General features: G+C 44.8%; 1 protein-coding gene across 6 annotated transcripts; it reads right to left on the bottom strand.

Annotated features, from left to right (window-relative positions):
- Nucleotides 1-3,744: 3,744 nt before the first annotated feature.
- On the bottom strand, nucleotides 3,745-26,333 carry CNTROB (centrobin, centriole duplication and spindle assembly protein). Of its 6 annotated transcripts, none has more exons than XM_082371629.1 (20): nucleotides 26,245-26,333; nucleotides 25,082-25,583; nucleotides 24,211-24,295; nucleotides 23,879-23,960; nucleotides 23,237-23,393; nucleotides 22,228-22,344; nucleotides 21,898-22,014; nucleotides 21,464-21,562; nucleotides 20,088-20,324; nucleotides 19,610-19,744; nucleotides 9,103-9,236; nucleotides 8,392-8,517; nucleotides 8,028-8,190; nucleotides 7,149-7,410; nucleotides 6,072-6,226; nucleotides 5,746-5,809; nucleotides 5,401-5,571; nucleotides 5,118-5,250; nucleotides 4,558-4,630; nucleotides 3,745-4,306 (listed from the first exon to the last, which is right to left on the bottom strand). In XM_082371629.1, exons 2-20 carry the CDS (start codon nucleotides 25,352-25,354, stop codon nucleotides 4,181-4,183), a joined length of 2,709 nt encoding a protein of 902 aa, XP_082227755.1. In that variant the 5' UTR covers nucleotides 25,355-25,583; nucleotides 26,245-26,333; the 3' UTR covers nucleotides 3,745-4,180. The 6 variants fall into 6 exon arrangements, with proteins under 6 accessions (XP_082227755.1, XP_082227757.1, XP_082227756.1 ...); XM_082371631.1 differs by having other exon boundaries at nucleotides 23,237-23,360; XM_082371630.1 differs by lacking the exon at nucleotides 26,245-26,333 and adding an exon at nucleotides 26,084-26,101.
- Nucleotides 26,334-26,356: the final 23 nt, after the last annotated feature.

Raw genomic sequence — 26,356 nt, 5'->3', positions numbered from 1 at the left:
CACAAAAGATGTGTTAAAGTCCTAACCCCTGGTTACCTCTGAATGTCACCTTATTGGGAAATAGAGTCTTTGCAGATGTAATCAAGTCAAAGTGAATCATGCTGGATTAAGGTATGGTAAATCTAACGATTGGCACCCTTATAAGGAGGCCATGCGAAGACACAGGGGGACAGACACACAAAGAGAACACCATGTGACGACGGAAGCAGAGATTGGAGTGATAACTCTACAGCCAAGGAATGTCAAGGATGGCTGCCGACCACAGGTGGAATCTAGGAAGAGGCAAGGAAGGATCCTCCCTAGAGCCTTCGGCAGGCATGGCCCTGCTGATTAGCCTCCAGAACGTGAGAGAATAAATTTCTGTCATTTTAAGCCACCCAGCTTGTGGTAATTTGTTAGAGCAGTTCTAGGACTCTAATGTATGGGTGTTTTGGGGGATTATGTGAATGTACATACACACACCAATGTACAAATGTATGTATTTCTCTATCTATATATATTGAAGGCTACAAATCTACACTGATGCATTCAACTCTAATCCTGCACCACAGAATCCCAGTAGATTCTCTTCTGCTTATTCGTGTTTATTTTTTTTTTCTTAACCCAAATCTCTTGTTCTCTGACTTTTTTTCCATAGTATATTTTTTTTCTCAAAAAGAATAATGGTTAGAATTTAAGTTCTCTCCTTTTTCCTTCATTGATTCTGTTTTGTAGGGGCTATTTAGACCAGTTGTGCAGCTTGAACTACTTTACATATGTCCAGTGTGTTTTTTTCATTATCTGCACAGTCAATACTGATGACCCTGGGTTGTCCCAGCAATTACTTTTCAGTTTCTCTAAATGAGGTCCCAGTCTCTGTAGAGCAGACTGCAAGTCGTCCACCAAAACCCATTCTCTCCTTCTTCCTTAGTCCTTACGCAGTAACGGAGTAATCCATATATACATGGCAGCCAGCTAGGCTACCTTTCCAAGTCTTTCTTGCAGTCAGATGTGGCCATGTGACCAAGGTCTTACCAACGATATATGAGCAAAAATGATGTGTGGCATTTCCAAGCATGGGTCTTAAGACATTGCACTTGGCTCTTTCTTTCCCCTTCTTGTCAGCTGAGGGTCCTACATGGCAATGATCTTGCTTCAACTGCACGCATAACGACAGTGATCTAGGTAGGGACAGCAGAGCAAGATGGAAGGCACCTGAGACCTAGGTGGCCATGTGGAGCAGGACCAGCCCATGGCTCCGGACCACTACCAGGGAAGTAAATCTTGTACAGAAGCCACTGGGTTTCTTTGTTACAGCAGCTTAGCCTTCACCCTCACATATTCCACCACTAGAACCACCCCCAGCCCCACCCGCAGCAGCTGCAGGAGTTCTCAGGAGACAAAATTCCACAGCACACCCTGTCTGCACCAAGTGAGGCCGGGGCTTAAGGCTGTACCCACCTTCTCTGCATGTGGGCTTTTATGGAGCTCCCCAAATCTCTCACTTTTGTTTCTTCCCCTCTCAGAACATTCCCAAGATGATTATGGAGGAAGAAAGTGGGGGCTGCTTGACTGGGTTTTCTCCTGCTCCCCAGCCTCCTTGCTGATTTTCGGTGAAGAAACAGACTTTAATGTGGGTACCTTTTTTAAAAAATCAAAGTTGTCTTACTGTAACTAGCTCACGAAATAGTTAAAAGTCAGCAACTGTGCCCTTTTCTGATTTTGTTCTGGAGAGCTGGGAAATATTCTCCACACCGTCCTTCATGTCAAGAAAAACGTAGGGCATATTGACTGAGGGTGGCAGGTTGGAATCCAAAAGATAATGAGGTAAGACTGGGTGTTCATTTTACCAGTTTTTAAAAATTGTATAAAACCGTTTCCTCCCAAAGACGGTAGTATGCCATCAATCACAGAGTTTGGTCAAATAATTCTAGGCACTTGAGATGAAAAATAGAAAAGCAAACATTTCCATAGGTGGGTAAAGAGATCGGCCTTGAAACGTCCCCTGAGCTGGTGCAACTCCTGTTTCTTTGCCAGGAGTCCTGTGCAGGACTGATGACAAGCTGTCCCCAGAGCCAGACAGGAGAGCCTGCACACCTGCTGCTCATGGTTTGTTTTTAATCTCCTCCTCCTTTTCCCTCCCACAGGAGCTGGAAAGTGACTTTTAGGTGGAAGGAAATACAGTGCTCCCTTGATATCCGGGGTAGGAGGTTGGTTCCAGGACCCCTGCAGATATCAACATCCACCGATGCTCAAGTCCTATATAAAAAACAACTAAGTGTTTGCATATAATCTATGCATATCCTTCCGTACACTTTATTTTTAAAATATTTATTATTTATTTATTTACTTGGCTGTGCTGGGTCTTAGTTGCGGCATGCAGGATCTTTAGTTGCAGCTTGTGAACTCTTGCGGCATGTGGGGTCTAGTTCCCCGACCAGGGATCAAACCCGGGCCCCCTGCATTGGAGCGCGGAGTTTTAGCCACTGGACCACCAAGGGAAGTCCTCATCCTCCCGTACACTTTAAATCATCTCTAGATTACTTATAATACCTCATACAATGTAAATACTATGTATTTAGTTATAAAAACAATGTAAATGCTATGTAAATATTAGTTGCTGGTGTGCAGTAAATTCAAGTTTTGCTTTTTGAAACTGTCTGGAATTTTTTTTTCTCGAATATTTTTGATCCACAGGTGATTGAGTCCACAAATGCAGAACCCGTGGGTATGGGGGCTGACTATAAGATCGAAACATTTCTTAATATGAAATACCGTGTGAATCCATATCCTGTCAAGTCTGTTCTCGAGCTAACCAAATAATTCAGGGGCACATAGAAGGACCCCACCCTCCTCACAGAATCTAGTAAACTGTCCTTCAAACACCCACCTAGGACCAGGCCCTAAGAATCGTATCTACCATCAGCCCCGCCCCACACTGGGCTCCAGAGCTGGAAAGCTGTGTGTGGGTCCCAAGGTACCATCCTTCAGTTTAATCTAAACAAATACAGTATGCTAACACATATATATGGAATCTAAGGAAAAAAAAAAAAAAAAAAAAAGGTCATGAAGAACCTAGTGGCAAGATGGGAATAAAGACACAGACCTACTAAAGAATGGACTTGAGGATATGGGGAGGGGGAGGAGTGAGATGTGACAGGGTGAGAGAGTGTCATGGACATATATACACTACCAAATGTAAAATAGATAGCTAGTGGGAAGCAGCCGCATAGCACAGGGAGATCAGCTCTGTGCTTTGTGACCACCTAGAGGGGTGGGATAGGGAGGGTGGGAGGGAGGGAGATGCAAGAGGGAAGAGATATGGGAACATATGTATATGTATAACTGATTCACTTTGTTATAAAGCAGAAACTAACACACCATTGTAAAGCAATTATACTTCAATAAAGATGTTAAAAAAAAAAAAATCTAAACTGTACTACGGGTTTTTCAGCGTTTGTCCTACGAAGTTGGGGTCTTTCACACTTTCACACTAATGTCATTTTCTTCTCTAATATTGTTTCTCTTTGTTCATTTTGGTGAGTATTAGGATGAAAGTTTTCACAATCATGGCTTTTTTTCCTTGCCAGCCCTCTAGTCTTTTATGCACGTTTCAAAGCCATAAGAGTGACGATTACAGCCATAACGTGTGGCCTGACTGGAGCAGAATCTGTCCATCAGAATCCTACTAGCGCCATCTGAAAGAATTATCTGCTCCTTAAACACAAAACTGTCTCCCCAACAATCAAATTTTTACTGAAACTCTTTATACAATAACTTACTCTTTTATTGAAAGTGTTTTTCTGATTATTAAGTAATACATACTTGTTTTAGAACAGCTGGAAAATACAGAAATGTATAAAGAAGAAAATAAGAACCATCCATAATTCCACTACCGACCAGAACTAATCACTCTGTGGGTTTTACTCTTGAAACACCGAGCTTTAGCTCTCTAATGCTTCTGAAACCTAGCCACAGACTGTTTTCTTTCAAAGCACTCGTGTCTTTTTCCACAGAATATAAAATAGAAACATATAAAAAACATACTCAAATAGAACAATGAGGTTTCTTCACAAAGTGGTTTCCTGTAAATCCTCCATTTCCAAATTTCTATGAGTCAGAGACTCTAATACAGACTACTGAGATTTATTAAAATAATAATAATAAAAATAAGAGACCAAAGAAGAGAAAGGCCAGGGGCTTATCTCCAGATCCCCCCCCGGCTCCTCACGCTACCAGGGGCAGGGTGCCCACTCTTCTTCCGAGCTGGAGGTCTTTCAGTCTTAGGGGCTGTAGCGAGGCGGCGAGGGAGAGCCTGGGAGGGAATCTGAGAGTTGAGGGAAAAGAGGAAAAAAAAGTCAGTGTCGCGTCCTCTCAACCGCCCCCCTGCCACTGAGGAAAGGCATCGTGCGTGGGGAGGGCCAGAGTCAGTCAGCAAAGGGGAAGGGCCATGCTACAGAAAATGGGACCCGGGATCGGAGGGGTCGGGCGACAGAGGACAGAGCCAGCTGGCGGGTGTGCAGAGGGTGAGGCATGTGAGAGCCCGCAGCCCCTCGTCCCCGCCCTACTTTCCCTCACCTCTTTCCGGGGCATGTCACCCAAGCGGGAGTCTGTGTTCCTTCTGGGGGCATTATCCCCTCGGCTGTCAGTCCTGCCACACAAATCAAGGGATGAGGATGGGCAGCTGTTCCCCGCACTCTCCCCACACGGGGCGCACGAACTACTCCCCAGTTCTGTCTCTTAAGAATAAGAACAAACAAGACAGACCCGGGGATCAAACAGGAGGAAACATTAGTGGAATCAAATACTGAGTTATACTAGATTGTCACAATCCTAGGACTCTCAGTTCTGAGCTGCAGGGTAAAGAGGAAAAAACTAAGGTAGAAAAACATGGAGAAGAGATTTTTTTTTTTAAGAAGTGAAAAAAAAACAACCAGACAAACAGAAAAGTAGAGACAAAAGACGGGTGGGGAGGAGTGAGAGCTGGAGGAGACTCCGATCTACATCCCACCCTCACTTCTTCCCCAGAGAAGGACGGAAGCTGCTACTCACAGGACAACGCGCGCCCTCCACTCCTCCTGCCCACAATCCAGGTCCCATCCACCTAGGCCCTCCTCCCCTCCCTCCCAGGCTGGTACCCGCTGTGTTCCAGCCTCTTCAGGTAAAGCAGCAGATCCTCAGCAGGCAGTGCCCCCCAGCCCCGAGCTTGGTACAGTCGTAACAGCTGAGACACCTCCATCAGCTGCCTCGAGGGTGCGAGCCCATCTCCACCTGAGAGACACATCAGTAATGGTCGTCATCCTAGGCCCTCCCCCAACCCTATCCCAGCTCTCGGAGTCCAGACGGGCCTTCAGTTCCAGGTACCAGCTCCACACCCGAGACCTACCCTTTTTATCTGCCGGTAAACCATGACCTGCTTACCTCTCTCTGGGGAGCCAACGCTGGGACCGCTGCTCTGCGAATGGGCTGAGGGAAGCTCATGGACCCGGAAAAGGCTGGACGCCATGGCTAAGGGCACTTTAGTTTTATGGACCGGGGGTGGGAGGCGTGGCGCCTGAGGGGCTTCCTCCCAAGATGGGGCAGTCAGAGGACCTAGCAAAGGAAAGAGATTCAAATCAGGAAATGGGGCAAAATCCAAGGAATCCTGCCACCTTAGCCTTCGTGGGGCTTCGTCACTTTTGCCAGCTCCTAAAGACCCGTCCCTGGTAACCGGATCTCCCACCCCTTCCAGGCCTGGCCCCAATCTTCTCCAGAGGTGGTGCTCACCAGACTTAGGGGGCAGCAGGTCGTTGGAGGGGTTCTCGTTGCTCTGGGGCGCTGTCTCCAGCAGCTGGGGGGACAAGACAGTAAGGTTCCCTGACACCGCTGATGAAAGAGACCTCAGTGTCTGAGGGAAGCGGCAACTGGGGAAGTAAGAGCTGGGGCTGGTCACCTAAGTTCCAGAAGGAACTACTCCAACTGGAAGAGACAGAAGCTGGGACGAAGTCTTAGTCCTAAAAGGCGGATGAAGTCAGAATCCTAGTCTCCCAGAGTAGAAAGAGAAACTGAGGAAGGAGAGGAGAAAACAAGGTGGGACGGGTGGGCCCTCTTACCTGGTGCAAAAAATGCTTGAGGCCCTGCAGCTGGGAAGGGGGCGGCAGCCCTTGCTTCAGGAAGCCATCCCCGTCGGACCCAGGATCTTCCTCAGGGAATGGCCGCTCTGCCCTGTGATCGGGATGGAAGCTCCCAGCTGCAGAGAAGGCCTCAGCTGTAAAGTGAAACAGGGGCGTGTGCTGTAGGGGAGGGGGTTCTCTGCAAATCAGCTCACCAAAGGCCTGGAAGGAAGGGGCCTATTAAATATAACAGGGGCAGCACAGCCAGGAGAAGCTGGTCACAGTGGAAAACAGCTGGAGAGGGATGAACTGAAGGCAACTGAGAGCTGGCACAGCTGAGTTCTACGACAGAAGTGTAGACAGAAGGGGAAGGCTATGGTACTTGGCTGCTGAATAAATAAATACCACCGCAGCACAGAATGGTTTAAGATCGATAGACACGTTCCGGCTCCTTCACCAGAACGTGCCCTCTTTCTTAATTCTACCTGGGTTGTCATGTTTACACCACACAGAGCACCGTCTTCCCCACAACTCACAGCTGACTAAACCACGCGTGGCCACCACTCAAGGTCAGCCGATCCAAGGGATGGTTACCAACCCAACAGATCGCCTCTCTTTAAACTGGACCTAAGAAACAGAGGCACCAATGTCTCTGTAAGGTTGTCTAGAGTCTTTCTGGAGTCAGTGTCATGGCTGCTCAAACTCACGTGCAAACCAAACTTGTGAGAGCAAGAACCTGAGGGAGAGAGAGGGCTGGTCGACCAAGAGGAAGGAGCAGATGCCGGGGAGGCAGAGTCCGGAGCCCACGCAGGCCCCAGTAGACGAGGAACAGCTGCCCAGTTCCTGGCAGCGCCCCTGAACCAACCCCAGTTCTCATTAAGCACAGATACATCACATTTCCATAAGCATCACTCCCTTTATTTGAACAAACGAGTGGATTTCTGCTCCTTGCAATTTATGGTCACTAAGTGATGTGGGAAACGAAATGCTCAAGTCCCGGACAGAAAGGAAGCTAGGTTAAGAGGGAGCGAATCCGTGTGGGTAAGGAGAACCCCAGTGACTTCTGTCCCCAGTCACCTGAGGATGAGGTGAGATCCGGCTTTGGCTCCAGGGGCTGGAAGGAGTGCTGGCTCTGGAAAGTGGGGCCCAGCAGGAGGCTAAGATCTGGGGAGGGGCTGCGGAGAACAGGTGGCAGCACCCTGGGCGGCTCTTCCTGCGCTTCCCGGCTCTGCTGCAAGACGGGCTTCAGGGCCACGGCCACGGGGGGCACAGTCCAGATGCTCCTCTCCCCCTTCTCCGGCTCCTGGGGCCCAGGGCTGGAGGGGCCGGCAGGAGGAACCTGGGCACAAGAGAGGGTGCACTTGAAGAGACGAGACATGGCACAGACACTTCAATAAGATTACAAATTAGTAGAACGTCCTTAAAAGGAGGTTTGGGAACATTTATCAAACTTCTGTCAAATTTTAAAATGCTTATTTTTGAACTTACAATTCCATTTCTAGAAATTTTATAGATATACTTGCACAAAGACATATATTAATGATATTTTTTGCAGCACTGTTTGTAGAAGCAAAATACAGGAAACAACATTAATGTCCACCAATAAGCACTTGGTTAAGTAGAAAGTCACAAAACTGTGTACAGAAGGCTACTGTTCGGGGGCGGCACTCGAGACACCAGTAACAGCTTCTGGGCGGAGGAACCGGGAGACCGAGGTGCAGGGATGGGATGGAGATTACTTTTCACCGTATACCTTTTTGAACAGTTTGGATTTTTTTTCTTTTTTACCATGTGCATGTCATCATCTATTCCAAAAAAGATTTTAGCTAATAACAAACATTTAATAATTAAAAGAAGGAAGCAGGAGATGCCAACATAGGGGTGAACTATGGACCGCCCTTGGGGGGGAGCTAGATTTCCAGAGAAGGGGTCTAAACGCAATCCTGAGCAGCGTACCGGGGGGCTGGGCGGCAGGGCGGCGGTGCTGAGCAGGCGGCTGGCCTCCTCCCAGTGCGCCTGCAGCAGGGCCTGCAGCCGCCCCACCAGCTCCCCCCGCTGCTCCTCCAGCCGCTGGCTCCCAGCCTGCAGCTCCCGCACTCGCGCCTGCTCCCGGGCCAGCCTGAGGGCAAGACGCGAGAGGCGATGTCGGGCTTTTAAAAAAGCAGGGACTCGGAGAAGAGGAAGAACCAGAGGGGAATACGGAACACGTGAAACTGTGGAAGGCGCTGGGGCCAGGGCGGGAGGGGCCAGGGCTACGGAGGAAGGGGCCCTTGGCCACTCCCTCGGGACTGCGGCCTCACGGGGAGACCCGGGGCGGCACCTGAGCTCATGGTCCTGAGCCACCTGCTGCTGCCTCTCCTCCCGTTCTGCCATCTCCACCTTGAACTGAGCCAACTGAGCGGACAGCTCCTGCTGGTGCTGTCCGTGTAGCTCCTGCAGCTGCTTCCTGAGAGGACACAGGCGAGAAAAGAGGACCGAATCTTGAGACAGAAGAACTAATCAAGTAAGAAACAGCCAGAACGCGTGCACGTGAGAGTGAGCCAGCCAGCCAGCCAGCCAGCCAGCCCAGCCGCGGCACAGGGGCGTTCAGCAAAGAGGACAGCTGGTATCTTAGGGTGGGTTCCCCAGAAGCAGAGACGGAGATGAGGATTTATGGGAAAGTGGTTCATTTAAGAAGCATTTCTAGAAAAGAACTGGCAGGGGACTAGGGGTGAAGGGGGGAGGAGGCTCAACCCCCCAGGGCGGCTCCGGAAACGCTGCAGGTCGAAGCTCACCACTGTACCCACCGGGGGCAAGGGAGCTGGAAATGTATATTCCTGTGGCCATCACTCATTGGTTAAGTGCTGCTTCCTATGGGGTGAAAATGGAAAACCCCCAAGCACATCTGGTTCTCCCTGTGAACCTGAAGGCAGCTCTCCCACCGAGAGACTGACAGCAGCCAGTGTGTTGGAAGACAGTAGAGGGTCTGGGCCGGGCCCCGACACCACGTGTTGCGGCTGGGGAGACGCAGCAGCTAGTGAGCCCCACGTACCTGTGATGCTCCCTCAGGCAGGCTGCTTGACGCAGGCTGCTCTCCTGAGCCTGCGCCAGCCGCTCTGTCACCCGTTGCTCCAGCTGCACGGCCAGCTCCGACTCCATCTGGATCCGCTGGCTTTCACACCGGGCCTGGGAAGGCAGGGTCATTGTCAGCTCGGTTCTGTCTGGGCTTAGAAGAGGATGGAGGATATAAGGAAGACAAAAAAATCCACGTACCAACGCTACCTCGTATGCCTAAGAGATAAAGAAACAAGAATTTTGCCACAAGGAGTGAAAGAGGTTTCCTTTCCTTATTAAACCATGAGGTGCGCACACCTTATGTGTACACAAAAGTAAAAATGACTTTGGACAATAGAAATATCTTTTTTTTAGACAAAAGAAAAGTTAGGTAGAACAATCATGTGTTACACGTGTCTGAGGTAACACATGCAATATTCCTGGGGTACCACCTGAAACCCGGGGAGCATTCAAAAAATGTCCGTGTTCCCTCCTCCTAAAGCAGAATCATTGTCTATTTTCTCACCTCATAATCCTTGTCAACTCACTGAAATCTGACTTCCACTCAGAGTCCTGCATGGCAAAGAACTTAATTTCTGAATCCCGCAGTGGTTATTTCTCAGTCTTTATCTTATGTGATCTCACTGCAACACCTGCCACCTACATCAGCTTTTCCTTCTAAAACCATTTTCCCCTTCACTCCTGTGATACCACCAGCCACACAATCTCATTCTATCCGATTGTTCTTCAGTCTCAGCTGACTGCTCCTCCTCCAACTGCCCATCAAGGCAGAATGCTTCCTTGAGTTCTGTCTTCAGTTTTCTTTTTGACCACATGCTACCATTCTGGGTCACTGATGCTTTTACCTGTGTAGAGCAAATGTCTAGCATTTAGGCCATGTTTTTTGCTACCGTTTATACCTTAAAACACTTTCTATATCTCTCTCTTTAGCCTGGACCTTTCTTCTAAGCTTTAAGCCCATATACCCAGAAACCTACTGTATATGCCTCAAATAGAACACATCCAAAATTGAGCTCATTTGTTTTTCTACCCTCAAACCTTTTCCTATTATATTTCTTGCCTTAGTTAATGGCACCACTCTCCACTGAAACACCCAACCTATTTGAAACCCGGAGTTATTCTTGACTCCTCCCACATCTTTGCCCCTCCCACTGGTCATTTCATTCTATTCAATACTAACAGCTCTCTAATTTACCCTTCTGCTCACTACTACATTAATTCAATATTACTTCAAGTCTAACTGATCTCCCTGACTCTATTCTACCCTCCACCCTCTCTCATTCCGGCCCTAGTGGATGCTCTACTTTGTGCCTGAGTGAATATTCTAAAGCACAAAGATGCTCAATTTATTTCCTTGTTTGAAATCCTTCAAATGTCCCTACTGTCTAAGGAATAAAGTTCTGGCTGCTTAAACTGGCTTATAAGGCCCTTTATGATCTCCCACTCATCTATCTCATCTCTCCCAAATAGGTTCCAATCAAACCAAACTCCTTACAGTTACCTAAATTCTTTTTTTTAATTTTAAAAAATTGTGGTAAGAAACTCATAATACAAACTTACCTGCTTAACCATTTTTAAGTGTACAGTTAGGTAGTATTAACTATATTCATGTTGTTGTACAGACCTGTAGAAATTTTTCATCTTGTAAAACTGAAACTCTAGGGCTTCCCTGGTGGCGCAGTGGTTAAGAATCCACCTGCCAATGCAGGGGACATGAGTTTGAGCCCTGGTCTGGGAAGATCCCACATGCCGCGGAGCAACTAAGCCTGTGCACCGCAACTACTGAGCCTGTGCTCTAGAGCCTGCGAGACACAACTACTGAAGCCCACACGCCTAGAGTCCATGCTCCGCAACAAGAGAAGTCACCGCAATGAGAAGCCCGCGCACTGCAACAAAGAGTAGAACCTGCTAGAGAAAGCCTGCGTGTAGCAGTGAAGACCTAACACAGCCAAAAAATAAACAAACAAACAAACAAAAAAAAAAAAACAACCTGAAACTCTATACTCACTGAACAACAACTCCCCATTTCTCCTTCCCCAGCCCCTAACATCACCACTGTTTCTGTTTCCATGATTTTGACTACTCTAGATGCCTTGTTACCTAAATTCTCTTTTTTTTAGTTTCATGTATACAACATAGTGATTCAATATTTTTATACATTATAAAATAATCACTACCCTAAATTTTTTTAATGAAAAAACTTAATATATACTCCATCTGAGCCAGCAATTCCACTTTAAAGAATCTATCCTACAGAAGGGGTGCCAAAAATTTATGTACAATGATGTTCACTGCAGCACTATTTTCTTTTTTTTTTTTTTTGGCCACAACGTGTGGCTTGCGGGATCTTAGTTACCCAACCAGGGATCGAACCCATGTCCCATGCAGTGGAAACACGGAGTCCTAACCACTGGACCACCAGGGAATTCCCTGTAGCACTATTTTTAATAGTGAAAAAAACTGACATCAGTGTAAATTTCTCATCAAAAGGAAAATGCTTAAATAAACTATGATTCATCCATTTACAGCAATATTATATAATTCTTAAAAATAACATCTATACATCTTAATTCTTAAAAATAACATACATCTATATGTATTGACATGGAAAGATGTCTAAGATATATTATGAGGTAAAAATAACAAGCTGCAGCGAATGCATATACATTTTTTTAAAGCACCAGCCCAGAAACCCATATGAAAAGGTTCTAAAAGGACACAAAGTGATGTGGGAAGGGAAGGCAACCGTTTCCTTCTGTAATATTTGAACTTGTATTACAGATAACTTTTACATCTTAAAAATATTTTTTAGAGTTCTCTGGGGAGACTACCTTGACCCATCCGTGTAGAATTGACGGCTCCTTTCTCTGTCTTTGATATTTACCTCTGATAAGTTAACTTTGAGAATTTAAACAGAAACTGAGTTTGACTTTAAAACTAGCTGACAAAAAAACAAACAAACATGAAATGCGGAAAAAATAATGAATCTAAAAGATGACAAGAAAGGAGAGGAAAATAAACATTGAATAAGCAAGACAAAATAAGATATAAAGTTAAGACATGGATTCAGCTATGAATAAACTAATTAAATTAAATGAATTTAATGCTCCAGCCAAAAGGCAAATATATAAAGGTTGAAAGTAAAAAGGTTAGAAAAATATTTCTCAGGGAAACTTTTATTTTTTTTAAAGATCAATATAGATCTATTAATATTAGGCAAGATTAGACTCTAAGGCAAAAAGCCTTGTAAGAGATAGAGTCATCTCATAAGGATAAAACACTCAATTTACCAGGAAAGATATAGCAATTTAAAAAATTATATGTATCTAATCATAAGAGAGCCTCAAAATGTATAAAGCAAAAATTGACAGACTACAGGAGAAATAGACAAATCCACACTCAGTGAGATTTTTAATAGAAAAAAAATAAAAAAGGATATAATGACTTAAACAGCATAGTTAACAAACTAGACAAATATACAAATAGACATATAAAACTTCACCAAACAACTATGAAATACATGTTTTTAAGCACACATGAAATATTTAGAAAACTTGACCATATATTAAGGGATAAGTCTCAACAAGTTTCAAAGAATTTAAATAATAAAAATAGTATATTCTCTCATGATATCCACAAGAAACTCTCCAATGATGGGGGTGGGGACAAGAAAAGAGAGGAAGGGGGGTGGGAAGGGGCAGAGAGAGAAAGAGGTGCAGACAGACAACAGACAAATGTAGCAAAATGTCAATTGATGAATCTAAGTGTACTCATTATACTTACTATTCAAGCAACATTTAAGATAGAAATATTTCAACACAAAAAGTTGGGTGGAACGTACATAAATAAGTAATTTTTTAAAAGACCATGCTCTCTAATCACAAATATTTAAGCTATAAATCAATAATAAATATATAATTAGAAAACCCTATACGTTTGGAAATAACCCAGGAGATCAAAAAGTAATCATATAAAAAAATAATATTATTCAGGGGACTTCCCTGGTGGTGCAGTGGTTAAGACTCCTCGCTCCCAGTGCAGGGGGCCTGGGTTGGATCCCTGCTCAGGGAACTAGATTCCACATGCACGCCACAACTAAGGAGTCCGCCTGCCACAACTAAGACCTGGCACAACCAAATAAATAAATATTTTTTTTAAATGAATATTATTCAGAACCAAACAATAAGGCAAATATCACATGAGACAAGTTGTAGGATGCACTTAAGTTAGTACTTATGGAGGAACTTAGAAGAAGCAAGCATTCATCTTAAGAAGATTTTAAAAAGAACAACAGAATAAAATCAAAGAAAATATAAGAAATGAAATAAAGTACAGACATTAATAAAACAGAAAAAAAAAGATCAACAAAGCCAAAAGTTAATTTTCTGAAAATATATTTAATTAAATCATGAGTAAGATGGTTTTAAAAAGAGATGCTGAGGGCTTCCCTGGTGGCGCAGTGGTTGAGAATCTGCCTGCTAATGCAGGTGACACGGGTTCGAGCCCTGGTCTGGGAAGATCCCACATGCCGTGGAGCAACTAAGCCCGTGAGCCACAACTACTGAGCCTGCGCGTCTGGAGCCTGTGCTCCGCAACAAGAGAGGCTGAGATAGTGAGAGGCCTGCGCACCACGATGAAGAGTGGCCCCCGCTTGCCGCAAATAGAGAAAGCCCTTGCACACAAACGAAGACCCAACACAGCCAAAAATAAATAAATTAATTAATTAAAAAAAAAAAAAAAAGAGATGAGAGAAATGACACAAATGAACAATATCTGGAATGAAAAAGTAGAAAAGATGCCAGGGACATTAAGATAAAATTATGAACAACTTTAAGTCAATAGATTAGAAAATTTAGACTGAATAGATATATATATAAGAGAACACCAAAAATAATTCAAGAAGAAATATAAAGCCTAAATATTTCTTTCTTTTTTTTTTTTAAAGGATTGCTTTTCTTTTCTTTTTTAATGTGTACCATTCTTAAAGTCTTTATTGAATTTGTTACAATGTTGCTTCTGTTTTATGTTTTGGGCCATGAGGCATGTGGGATCTTAGTTCCCTGACCAGGGATTGAACTCGCACCCCCTGCATTGGAAGGCGAAGTCTTAACCACTGGACCGCCAGGGAAGTCCCCCTAAATATTTCTAGAAACATTCAAGAAGCAAAATCAAGTCAAATACCAAGTATTCAAGAAATACATATTAAATCCAACCTTACAAACTATTTCAAAGTATAAGAAGAGAAGGAGTAGATCATGTTTCTAGTACTGGCAGATTGTTATTCAGAGTAACTGTTGTGCTGAACAAAAACAAACAAGTTGAATAAGATATTTTTTAAATATATGTATATACATGTATATCTCTTCCTAAAAAGTATCAAAGAGGTAATGAAACAGTACGGAATTACTAGGTCAAAGTAAAGGAAAAATGGGAGCCTAGCCAGGCTAGCAAGCACGGTAGATTAAAAAAAAAAAGAAATCTTAAAAATAAATAAATAAACAAACAAACAAATAAATAAAGAGACATGTACACTTTTTTTGGCAGGAGGGAGTCCAGACATTTAAGAAAATCTGTTAGATCACAGGTTAATCACAGAGATAATGGAACAGAAATGTCAATTAACACACACAAGAAATACCATTTGCAAAAACCATTTGGAAAAGTCACTATACAAACAGACGGCTGCAGCTGTCAAAAGAAATCCCTGAGGAGGGAGAAAATATTATTTCCAGAGTTACTACATTATAATACTCAAAATATACAGCTCTCAACAAAAAATTACAAAACATACCAAAAAAAAAACATGAAAATATGACTCATTCAAAGGAAAAAGAGAATATAACAGGAACTCTTCCTGTGGAAGCCCAGACATTGGGATTACTAGTCAAAGACATAAAATCAAGAGTCTTAAATATGCTCAATGAGCTATTTAGACAATAAACTAAAGGAAATCAGAACAAAGTATGAACAAATAGGGGGTGTCAATAAAGAGATTTAAAGAGATTGAAATTATAAACAGGAACCAAATAGAAATTCTGGAGCTGAAAAAGTACAACTGATGATATGAAAAATTCACTAGATACCACTATACACTTACTAGAATGGCCAAAATCCAGAACACTGACATGCCAAACGTTGGTGAGGATGTGGAACAACAGAAACGCTCATTCATTGCTGATGGGAATGCAAAATGGTACACTCACTTTGGAAGACACTATAGTGGTTTCTTACAAAACTAAACGCGCCCTTACCGTATGACCCAGCAACCACACTCCTTGGTATTTACCCAAAGGAGTCCACACAAAAAACCTGCACATGAATGTTTACAGAAGTTTTACTCATAACTGCCAACACTGGGACTTCCCTGGTGGTCCAGTGGCTAAGACTCTGCACTCCCAATGCAGGGGGCCCTGGTTCGATCCCTGCAGGGAACTAGATCCCACGTGTCGCAACTCAGAGTTTGCATGCCGCAACTAAAAGATCCCACATGCTGCAACTAAAGATCCCGCAGATGGCAATGAAGATCCCACATGCCGCAACTAAAACCTGGCACAGCCAAATAAATAAATAAATAAATAAATAAATAAATATTTTTTTAAAAACCAACAAAACTGCCAACACTTACAAGCAACAAAGATGTGTAGGTGAAAAGATAAACTGACAATGGAATATTATTTACCACTAAAAAGAAGTGAGCTATCAAGCCATGAAAAGACATGGAAAAAAATCGTATCACTAAGTGAAAGAAGCCAATCTGAAAAGGCTACATACTATATGATTCCAACTATATGACATTCTGGAAAAGGCAAAACTATGGAGAAAGTAAAAAGATCAGTGGTTGCCAGAGATTAAAGGGAGGAAGCGATGAACAGTGAAACTAAGTATGACACTATAAAGGTGGATACATGTCATTATAAATTTGTCCAAACTCATATAACGTACAACAGCAAGAGTGAACCTTAATGTTAACTATGGACTCTAAGTGATAATGATGTGTCAGCTGTCACAAACGTACTACTCTGGTGGGAGATGCTGCTAATAGGGGAAGCTGTGGGGGGCTGCAGTTAGGAAGCATATGGGAAATCTCTGTACCTTCCACTCAATTTTGCTGTGAACCTGAAACTGCTCTAAAAAATAAAATCTATTTAAAAAAAAATCACTACAGGGGCTCAATGGCAGATGTGAGCAGGCAGAAGAAAGGATCAATGAACTTGAAGATAAGCAACTGAAATTATCCCATCAGATGAGCAGAAAGAAAAAAGAATGAAGAAAAAATGAATAAAACCTGGGGGACCTCTGGGACATCATCAAACATACCAACATATGCATTAGGGAAGTCAAGAGAAACAGAGAAAAATATCTGAAGAAATAATGGCCAAAAACTTCCCAAATTTGATAAAATTCATAAATCTACACATCCCAGAAACTCAACAATCTCTAAGCAGGATAAACTCAAAGAGATCCACACTGACACATTATTGTCACACTATCAAAAGCCAAACACAAAGAGGGAATCTTGAAAGCAACAAGAGAGAAGCAATTTGTCACTTACCAGGGAGCCTCAATAAGATTAATAGCTGATTTCTCCTAAGAAATCATGGAGGCCAGAAAGTAGTGGAATGACATGTTTTTTTGTTTTTTATAATTTATTTATTTTATTTATTTTTGGCTGTGTTGCGTCTTCGTTGCTGCGCACGGGCTTTCTCTAGTTGCGGCAAGTGGGGGTTACTCTTCGTTGCTGTGCGCGGGCTTCTCATTGCAGTGGCTTCTCTTGTTGTGGAGCATGGGCTCTAGATGCGTGGGCTTCAGTAGTTGTGGCATGCGGGCTCAGTAGTTGTGGCTCACAGGCTCTAGAGCACAGGCTCAGTAGTTGTGGTGCACGGGCTTAGTTGCTCTGCAGCATGTGGGATCTTCCCGAACCAGGGCTCAAACCCGTGTCCTCTGCATTGGCAGGCGGATTCTTAACCACTGCGCCACCAGGGAAGTCCCAACATGTTTTAAAGAAAAACGACTGTCAACTAAGAATTCTATATGGGGAGGGCGGGGGGAATGTGAGGAAAATCCTTCAACAATGAAGAAGAAATTAAAACATTCCCTGATGGATAAAGCTAAGGGTGACCATTACTAGTGGACCTGCCCTACAAGAAATTCTAAAGGGAGTCCTTCAGGCTGAAATGAAATGAAATTAAGACAGTAACTTGAAGCCATATGAAGCAACTGATAAAGGTTGCTACACAGGCAAATATAAACCTATATTACTGTACTTTTGGTTTGTAACTCCTTTTTTCCAATATGATTTAAAAGGCAAAGGCATAAAACAATAGTTACAAATCTGTAACAATAACAATATGAAGGGGGAGGGACAGAGACATATAGGAACAGAGTATACGCTACTGAAACTAAAGTAGGTATTATCCAAACTAGGTTATTATTACTTTAAGATGTTAATTGTAATCCCAAGGTAACCATTCAGAAACTAACTTTAAAAATATACAGAAAAGGAAAGAGGAAAAGATAACAGTATACTACAAAAATATCAACAAACTATCAAAAAAAAAAAAAAAGGCAGTAATGGAGGAACTGAGGAACAAAAACATTCAAGACATACAAAATACAAACAGCTAAATGGCAGAAGTCCTTCCTTAACAGTAATTACTTTAAATGTAAACGGATTAAATGTTCCAATTAATGGGCAGGAATTGACATAATGGATTAAAAGAAAAAAACATGATGCACCTATATACATTGTCCGCAAGAGACTCACTTTACAAAGACACAAAAAGGTTGAAAGTAAAAGGATGAAAAAAGATAGTCCATGCAAATAGTAAACAAAAGACAGGGTGGGGGCTATATTAATATCGGACAAAATAGATTTTAAGCAAAAAGGTTATATTAAGAAGATACAGCAGTTATAAATATATGTGTACCTAATAGAGCCCCAAAATTTATGAAGAAAAAAAATGACAGAATTGAAGGGAGAAAACAGACAGTTCTACAACCACAGTTGGAGACTTCAATACCCCACTTTCAATGATCGATGGAACAATAACGAAATGGAGGACATGAACAACACTAAAGCCAGGCGCTACTCTGGGATTTAACAGTAAATAGACAAAAATCATTGCCCTCATGCAACTTACAGAAAATAAACAAGATACACTATGGGGGAGGTGGAGTGGGGAAATGGGTGAAATAGGTGAAGGGGATCGAGAGGTACAAACCTCCAGCTATAAAATAAATAAGTCACAGGGATATAATGCACAGCATAGGGAATATTCAATGATATTGTAATAACTTTGAATGGTGATAAATGGTAACTAGACTTATCATGGCAATCACTTTGTAACATATATAAAAATATCAAATCACTGTGTTGTACACCTGAAACTAATATAATATTGTAAGTCAATTATATTTCAATTTTAAAAAATTAAATACTAAGTAAAATAAATAAAAAGGTATATTATGTAGTATAGTAGGAGAAAAATTAAACAGGAAAGGGAACAGGGATTGTCAGAGGTTGCAGATTTTACTCAGTGTGGTTGGGCAAGAACTCACTAGGAAGATGACGTCTGAGTAAGGAGTAGCTCTCCTTACTCTAAATTCTTATTTATCATACTCCTTCAAAAATGTGTGTGCTAGACAAACTCCCCATCTATCTGGTGAGCTCCTTGTTGGCCGGGGCTATTGTGTTAGGACTATCCCAGCACAGAGCTTACATAGAAGGACCATTCGATAGGTTTACTGAATGCCCACAGAGACACGCACAGCTAGCATCAGTTCAGGGGGTACAGCAGCGTATAAATTGCTACCGAATTTTTTACTAACGTCTTCACCCTTGGCCCTCCGTGATAAATTAGTTTCCATGTGGTCAGCCCTCCAACTCAATGGGCCAGGTGAAAAGTAAAAGCGTGTTCTCTCAAACACTGGCCTCACTAACCCAGAAACTGGGTGTCTCCTTAAGTCAACCATTATAATAAGGAAAAGTCTCTCAGAAACTCATTAATGTGCCCTTACCACACATTTTATGCATAAAAACAGAGGCCCATAAAGGTCAAAATTCTAGTTAGAAATAGGAGTGTTTGGGCTTCCCTGGTGGCGCAGTGGTTGAGAGTCTGCCTGCCAATGCAGGGGACACGGGTTCGAGCCCTGGTCTGGGAAGATCCCACATGCCGCGGAGCAACTAGGCCCGTGAGCCACAACTACTGAGCCTGCGCGTCTGGAGCCTGTGCTCCGCAACAAGAGAGGCCGCGATAATGAGAGGCCCGCGCACCGCGATGAAGAGTGGCCCCTGCTCGCCGCAACTGGAGAAAGCCCTCGCACAGAAACGAAGACCCAACACAGCCATAAATAAATAAATAAATAAATAAATTTATTAAAAAAAAAAAGAAATAGGAGTGTTTGCACTGACTCCTGAAAGTCACTCTGCCTCAGACCTACGTCTTCTCACCAGGAACTCTCCTCAAGAACCTCTGCCTCCTGACCTGCACCAGGCTCATCTCCAGCTGCAAGGCGTCTCTCTCTCTCCGAGCTGTGTCCAGCTCTCCTTCCAGCCGCCGCACCTCGGCCTGCACCAATGCCAGCTGCTGCTGGGCCTCCCGGGCTGCCTGGGCCTCCCTCTGGGTGTTCCCGTAAGAAAGAGAAATCAAACTTAAGTTTGTACCTCATTGCCTGTCTCCCGGTTACCTCTATTCCCCGATTCATCCTCCCGTACCCTAAAAACCAAGCTTCCTCTCTCCTCACATGTGACCTATTTCCTCATCTCTGTTGAATCTCACTCTTCGGCCCTCCATGTATTTGATGCCCCCAGCCCTTCCTGCAGGCCCTACGCTCTCAGTCTTCTCTCCCACATATAGTTCTTCACTCTCCATCCCAGTCCACTACATCGCGTTTTCTGACATCCGTCTCATTCAATTATTTTGTCCTTCATCTGTTCCCCCATTCCCCAAGTGCCGCTTTTACCTTCTCCCTTTCCAGCTGAGCCTGGCTCTCCTCCTGCAGCGCCTGGTAGCATTCCTTAAGCTGGTGCTCCTGCTGGGCCCAGGTCTGCCGTTCTTCTTCTAGGGCCACCTGAAGTGCCTCCAACTGTTGACGCTCACTGAGTTGCCCAGCCCGAGCCTCATCCCGTTCTTCCTGCAGGGCCCGGCACCGCTGCTGTTCCAGCTCCAAGCTCAGGGTCAGAGCTTGCCTTTCCTCTTCCTATAGCCCCAGGAGAAAACCAAGATCCCTAGCATGCCCTCAAGAGACCAGCAATCTGCCCCCTTACCCCCATACAGTGTGCCCGCTGAGAATTACATCCGTTAAAATACAATAGTTAACAAGCCCACAAGATTATAATATGGTAAATAAGAGCTTCTGTTCCAGAGTTAGGTAGATTTGGGTTCAAATCTCAGTTTGAATCCCAGCTCTGCATTTACTTTGTGTTCTGAGGCACACATCCTTATCTGTAAAGTGGGCATATTACAGTCTACCTTGTGAGGATTAAAGTTAAAAGCGTATGTAAATAATTTAGCACAGTGTCTCTGGCATGTAGTAAGTACTCAATATACAATAGCTATCACCATCGTCATCAAAAGAAATTCCACAAAGACTAGAAAATCCAGCCTGCAATCGTGTACTAGCCAACCAGCAGCCTCCATCAGCGCTCTTGGATGTAGCCTGTTAGGAATATAAGTACCAGCATGCATGTAGCAAGCATGTGTCATGCATGCAAGAAATTCTAAACCTGGCTACTAATTCATATGGGTAATCATCTTATCATTTCAGCAATTAGAAACTTGAGTTAAGTCTCATCCCATACCTTTTCTGGTCTGCCATAGACCAGGGTTCTCAAACCTGGCTGAACGAAATCACCTAGGAAATTTCTGAAAATATTTAGGCTCCCCAACCCCCCATATATCAAAAACTCTGGGAAAGGGTCAGAAATCTGTATGTAAAAATAATTATCCAAATGATTTTAATGAGGATACAATCTGCTGAGTGTCTCAAACTTACTCGGTGGCAGAGCTTACTTTCTGTAGAGTATCTAGCAGAACTAGTGTTTTTGTTTTTCTTTTAAATCTTCTTTTATGTATTTATTTATTTATTTATGTGACCATGCCACCGAGGCATGCGGGATCTTAGTTCCCTGACGAGGGATTGAACCCGTGCCCCCTGCAGTGGAAGCACAGAGTCTCAACCATTAGACCTCCAGGGAAGCCCCCAGAACTTGTGTTTTAAAGAACACACTTTGCCCTGGTGCAACCCAAATTATGAACTCCCACAATCCATCAAAAGCCCGTATCCCTCTAGAAGTAATTAACAGCCTCTACTGGAATTAACCCAGGAAGCATTCTCACCAGTGTCTCTCTTTCCCGTTGCTGCAGTCTGGCACCTTCTTGCTCACGATTCAGGGCCTCCATGGCCTCAGAAAGGCTTTGTTCCAGGCGGGTTACTGTCTTTCAAGGAGAGAGGAACACAGGACAGAGGAACTGAGGGGAATCCCGGCACTTCGAAAATCATTAACAACGTAAACTCTAAAAGCAAGAGTGAACTAAATGACTTGGGGGCCAGAGAGAAGACCACATGGCGTGAGGAAAGCTGAGAAGGCATCAACCATGCAAGTCTGACAGCAGAAACACTGAAGGGAGAGGAAGCGAGGAGAACTGTCAGGCCAGCTATGGCAAGACTGAGGTCAATGTGTCAGAAGCCCTGATTCCAGAGCTGTTTCTACCCTCTCCCATCCAGCCGTCGGTGACCCAGGTTCTAAAGCCCCGTGACCCAGGCTGCACACCTCCTGCTGCTTGCTTCTAGTGAGTTCAGCTGCCTGGCGCTCCTCCTGGAGTCCCCGAAGCACCTCTGTCCGCTCAGCTTCATGCCGGTTCCAGCCCTCCACCACGCGCGCCAGGGTCTCAGGAAAGTCAGATAGAATTTCAAATAATTTTTTTGCCCTCTTTCTGCCCACAGGGGCAGGGTCAACAGCCACTTTCTCCCAGTGGTCAGTTAACCCACCACTTACCCCAGCTCCCAACATGAACAAAGAAATGTTGGTTGGCCTCCCCCTATTCACTATTCCTTGGTGTCCCCCATGGAGAGACCCACCCGCATTCTGCTACCCTGGCACCTTGTCCAGTTGTTCAATCATGATATCCTTCTTGCGGTCGGCAGTCACGGCCACAGCTAACTGTTGCTGAAGCTCTAGCACGCGGGTCTGCAGGCTCTGAATATGGCGCTCACAATGCTGGGAAGAAGGATGAGGAGTCTGGGTGTTGCCATCCTTAGTTTGACCAAAGCTCCAAACTTTCCAGCTCCTCTACAGGGGAAATGGGCTGGAGACAGGGAGCCTGGGTCCCAGGAACAGAACAGGTTTGGGGAAGGAGAATCAGGAATTCTGGAGCCTAAGACCTCCAACACCTTCCTCTCCACCTCAGGAAGCAGGGGCTTAGTTTCCAGCCTCTTCCCTTTTCCAGATCTCCTGGGAAAAATTTCCATGAACCTTTTGGCAGGGGTGCAGCAGCCCATGCTGCAAAGAGTGAGAAGTTACTCCTGCCCTAAGAAGCATATTGGACACAACGATTCAACATGGCAAGGATAAAGGGGAAAGCCTTTCATTCATGGCCAGGCAGTTTAAAATGGAGGAAGAGAAGGTTCCAAAAATGACAACACAACCAATAATTCTGACTCTTCCTCTGCCTTGTCCCTCTCTCTGCCCCCTTCAGATAGGCTGAGGCTCACAGAAACAAAGCTCATTATATCACTGGTAGCTTTGCACAAGCCAACAAAGTTTGTTGTTCATTCACCAAACATGCACAGAGTATTTCTATGTGTTCGGTATATTCTAGACTTTAGGCAGAAAGTGCTGAACAAGATAAGGTGTGACCTGCATGGAGCTTAGGTTTTAGAGGGGGAAAACAAACAAGATATATCAGACTTTGATAAACCACATGAAGGAAATAACAGAATGATCTGAGGGAATAATACCTGGAGGGGAGGTGTGCCATTATAGCTAGGATGGTCAAAGAAGGCCTGCCTTCCAGCAGAGCCATTTGAGCAAAGTTCCAGCCTGCAGGCCCTTAACCTTCAGCCCCTTTTCTAATCTTTGCTGCTGTCAAAAGGAAGCCTTTATATCTCACCTTGCGACGGGTATGCTCTGAATCCAGTGCATCTCTCAGCCCCTGAAAATCCGGGGGATTGAGTGGGGGCCCTGACCGAAGGCTGGTGTAGCGGGGAAACAACTCTTCCAGGGCTTGGGCTGAGCTAGATGGAGATAAGTCGTGCAGGGGCCGGGTGCTGAGCAAATCAGGTAGAGAATATTAGGGTTGGGAAAGCTTTTGAGATCCACTAGCCCAACTGTGACATTTTACAAAAGAGGAAACTGAAACTCAGGGCAGGAGACTTGCCCAAAGTTACAAAGCTAGGTAGATAAGTGATAGAGCCATAGATAGCACGCAGGTTCTGTGATTCACTCTATAGTGCTCCTTCCTTTATTCCACACTCCCTGCAGTACAAGTCTCAGCAGAAACAAACTAGCTCTTCTGGAGGAAGAAGGACTAGAAGTTGGGAGAGAGCCAGGTACTAAGCAGCAGATGCCCATGTTCCCAAAGGAGGAAAGGGGATAGAAGAAAGGAGAGAAAGGATGAAAACTGAAAGCTAAGTGACAAGCATCTTAGGTCCTTAAGAGATACAAAAGCAGTAAAGGGAGAGCTAAGCACTAGAACATTTGGCTTGCCAAGAAAGAAAGGAAGTCAGCTAGGAGAACCCCAAGGAAAACTCACTTAAGTAAGGTGGCCGTGCTGTCACTGTCAAAGGAGTCCTCTTCCCGTCTCTCTGAGCCGGCACCTGGAGTAGCGGGATCCCCTGTGGGCAGCCAGAGAGGCCCACAGCCAGGGTCAGGTAAGGAGAGGAACAGGGACCACTTGAAGAAGAGGTCCTTCCTTTCTACTTCATCCACTCCTCCTGCCCTCTCCCAAAGAACGGGAACCTTTCCTCCAGAAATCTCTTATCTCCGAGGTCTAGGTCGCCACCCCCCACACACCCTGCTTCCTTTCTCCACTTTTTCCCACCCCTTAAATCTAGGTTCTCCTTTATAGGGAAGGGGTTCACTCACGATAGGCCGAATCTCGTGAGGTTTGGAGCATGCTCTGGAGTTGATCCCGAACATTTTCCATCTCAAAGATATGCTTGGAACCATCCTAGAAAAAGCAACATGGAAATCAGATGCAATAATCCATAATCTACCTACCGCCAGAGTAGATGGCATCCAGTAGCCCCTAAGGCCCAAGAATTTTTACTCTCACACCTGGGAAAACAAGAAAAATAGAACTGACCTAGTAAGAAACTCAAATGTCTACAGAAGCCAGACAGGTAATGTAAATGAATTAATTGGGCACCTTAAGACAAGAGTGGTGAGGATTCTTGCCAACTAGAGAGCAAATATCCTGTCTAAAGACTCTGTAGTCCATGGCTATCAGTTTTTCAAACTCTAGGCGGCCTAACCAGTCTGCAGATTGGTTATGATACCTGCTCTATCTGACCCTATCTATCTATAACATGTATAATTGATTAAACTATGTTTTAATGATTTACATGCCAAATTTTGAACCATATGATCAAAATAGTTTTGAGCTGGAAGGATCTCAGCATATTTTCCTTAAGTCCCTAGTTCCCTCTTAGGATGAAGAAACCTTATCCTCACTCCCAGCACCCACATCCCAGTTAAAGCACAGCAACCTATCCCACAGGTGTCTCTGAAGGAAAAAAAAAAAAAAGAGCTAGTAGTTTCACAACTTTCCAAATTATGGTGGCCCAGGCCACTCTCTCTCTCATAAACATTTGTTCCCAGGAACAAGCATGACTGACTGTGTAGTTAAAAGGAATTTGGAATCCAACAATAGGAGTTCAAGTCTCAGTAAAGCTATTTTTTTTTTACCACCCCCAATCCCAAGACCCTAGAGGTTTCCAAGACACACCTCCCTCACCTTTTTCTTCAAGTTGTTCTCCAATCCAACCGACAAGCTGTGACTCAGCTCTTGGGCCAAGCCATCTAACACCTCATGAGGAGGTGGGAAGGTGGTGGGCAAAAACAGCTGGGCTCGGGCTGTGCTCTCTGCCTGACGACTGAGGTGCAAAGAAGTATACAGCTGGGAGGTCACCTCAGAGGATGCTTGGTTCAGCCCAGGGGCTTCTGATGAATCACTCAAGAGATCCTTGGCCCGGAGAGGCGAACTGGGGCTGGTAGCTGATGTTGCCATGAGTACAGGGAAGAGACAACTGGAGACAGCAGAGCTGGGAACTCCTGGTTCTGCTTTAGGAGAGCCCAGGGGGAAAGTCCCCCGAGAAGGAAGATTTCGGAGAAAGGAGGAAGACTCCAAGTGAAGGATTCTTGTTGAATGAGGGTATGGAGCCTTTCTGGTTAGAGGAGAGGTTTCCAACGGTTCCAGAGGCCATGGGAGAGGGCAAAAGGATTTCTTTCCACAGCTCCTGGTAACAGTGGAAAAGGAGGGTGCAGCAAGGAGAGAGTGGGGACAGAAGACCTGTTGCAGTTCCTCTGGAGCGCTGAAAGCTGCAGATCAACTTCTGGCACAGGCTATCACTGGTCAACTGAGCTCTTAAGTTTTCACACCCAGAACGTGCAAACTGAAACGGATCCAAATCCAATAGAGGCCTAATTTCCGTCCAGCTGCCTTATTTGCCCCTCAACTGGCTGTGGTCTCAGAGGGGCAGGAACCTCATGCTCCCCACCTCCCCTCTCCTCCCACTGCACCCGTTCTACCCAGGGTCAACTCTCTAGTATATCCCCTCCCATCCCTCCTGTCAAGAAAGCCATAGCAAGGTCCCTAGAATCCCTCCCTCCCTACTATCCCCAAAGAAACTTGGTGAACACTCAGTCACGCCCTCAGACGTCCGTAAAAAGTACGCCGTGCTCAAGCCTAGCCTGAGATCCCCTACCCCGACCACCCCGTTCCAACTACTCTCCGCACCTCCAGTCCTCGGCCACGCAGTCGGCCAAGGTGGGGACAAGGGACTGCCCCCCTCCCCTAAGCCCCAGTTCGGCAACACCAAGACACCCCCCTTCCCGCACCCTACCCCACAATCAAAACCGTTGGCAGCCTCCCGCCCACCGCCCGCAGCCCCGCCTCACTCGTCTCGATGACGTCACCACCTCAGGACACCTTGTTTTCAGCCGCTCTCACAGCTTCTGGAGCCGGAGAGCCTGGACGCGCATGCGCGTATCCGACGGCCACGGATTGGCT

This window comes from Balaenoptera borealis (genome assembly GCF_965194805.1).
Source record: "Balaenoptera borealis genome assembly, chromosome: 20".
NCBI lineage: Eukaryota > Metazoa > Chordata > Mammalia > Artiodactyla > Balaenopteridae > Balaenoptera > Balaenoptera borealis.
The sequence above is the reverse complement of the archived record's forward strand: the minus strand, read 5'-3'. Positions and strand labels throughout refer to the sequence as shown.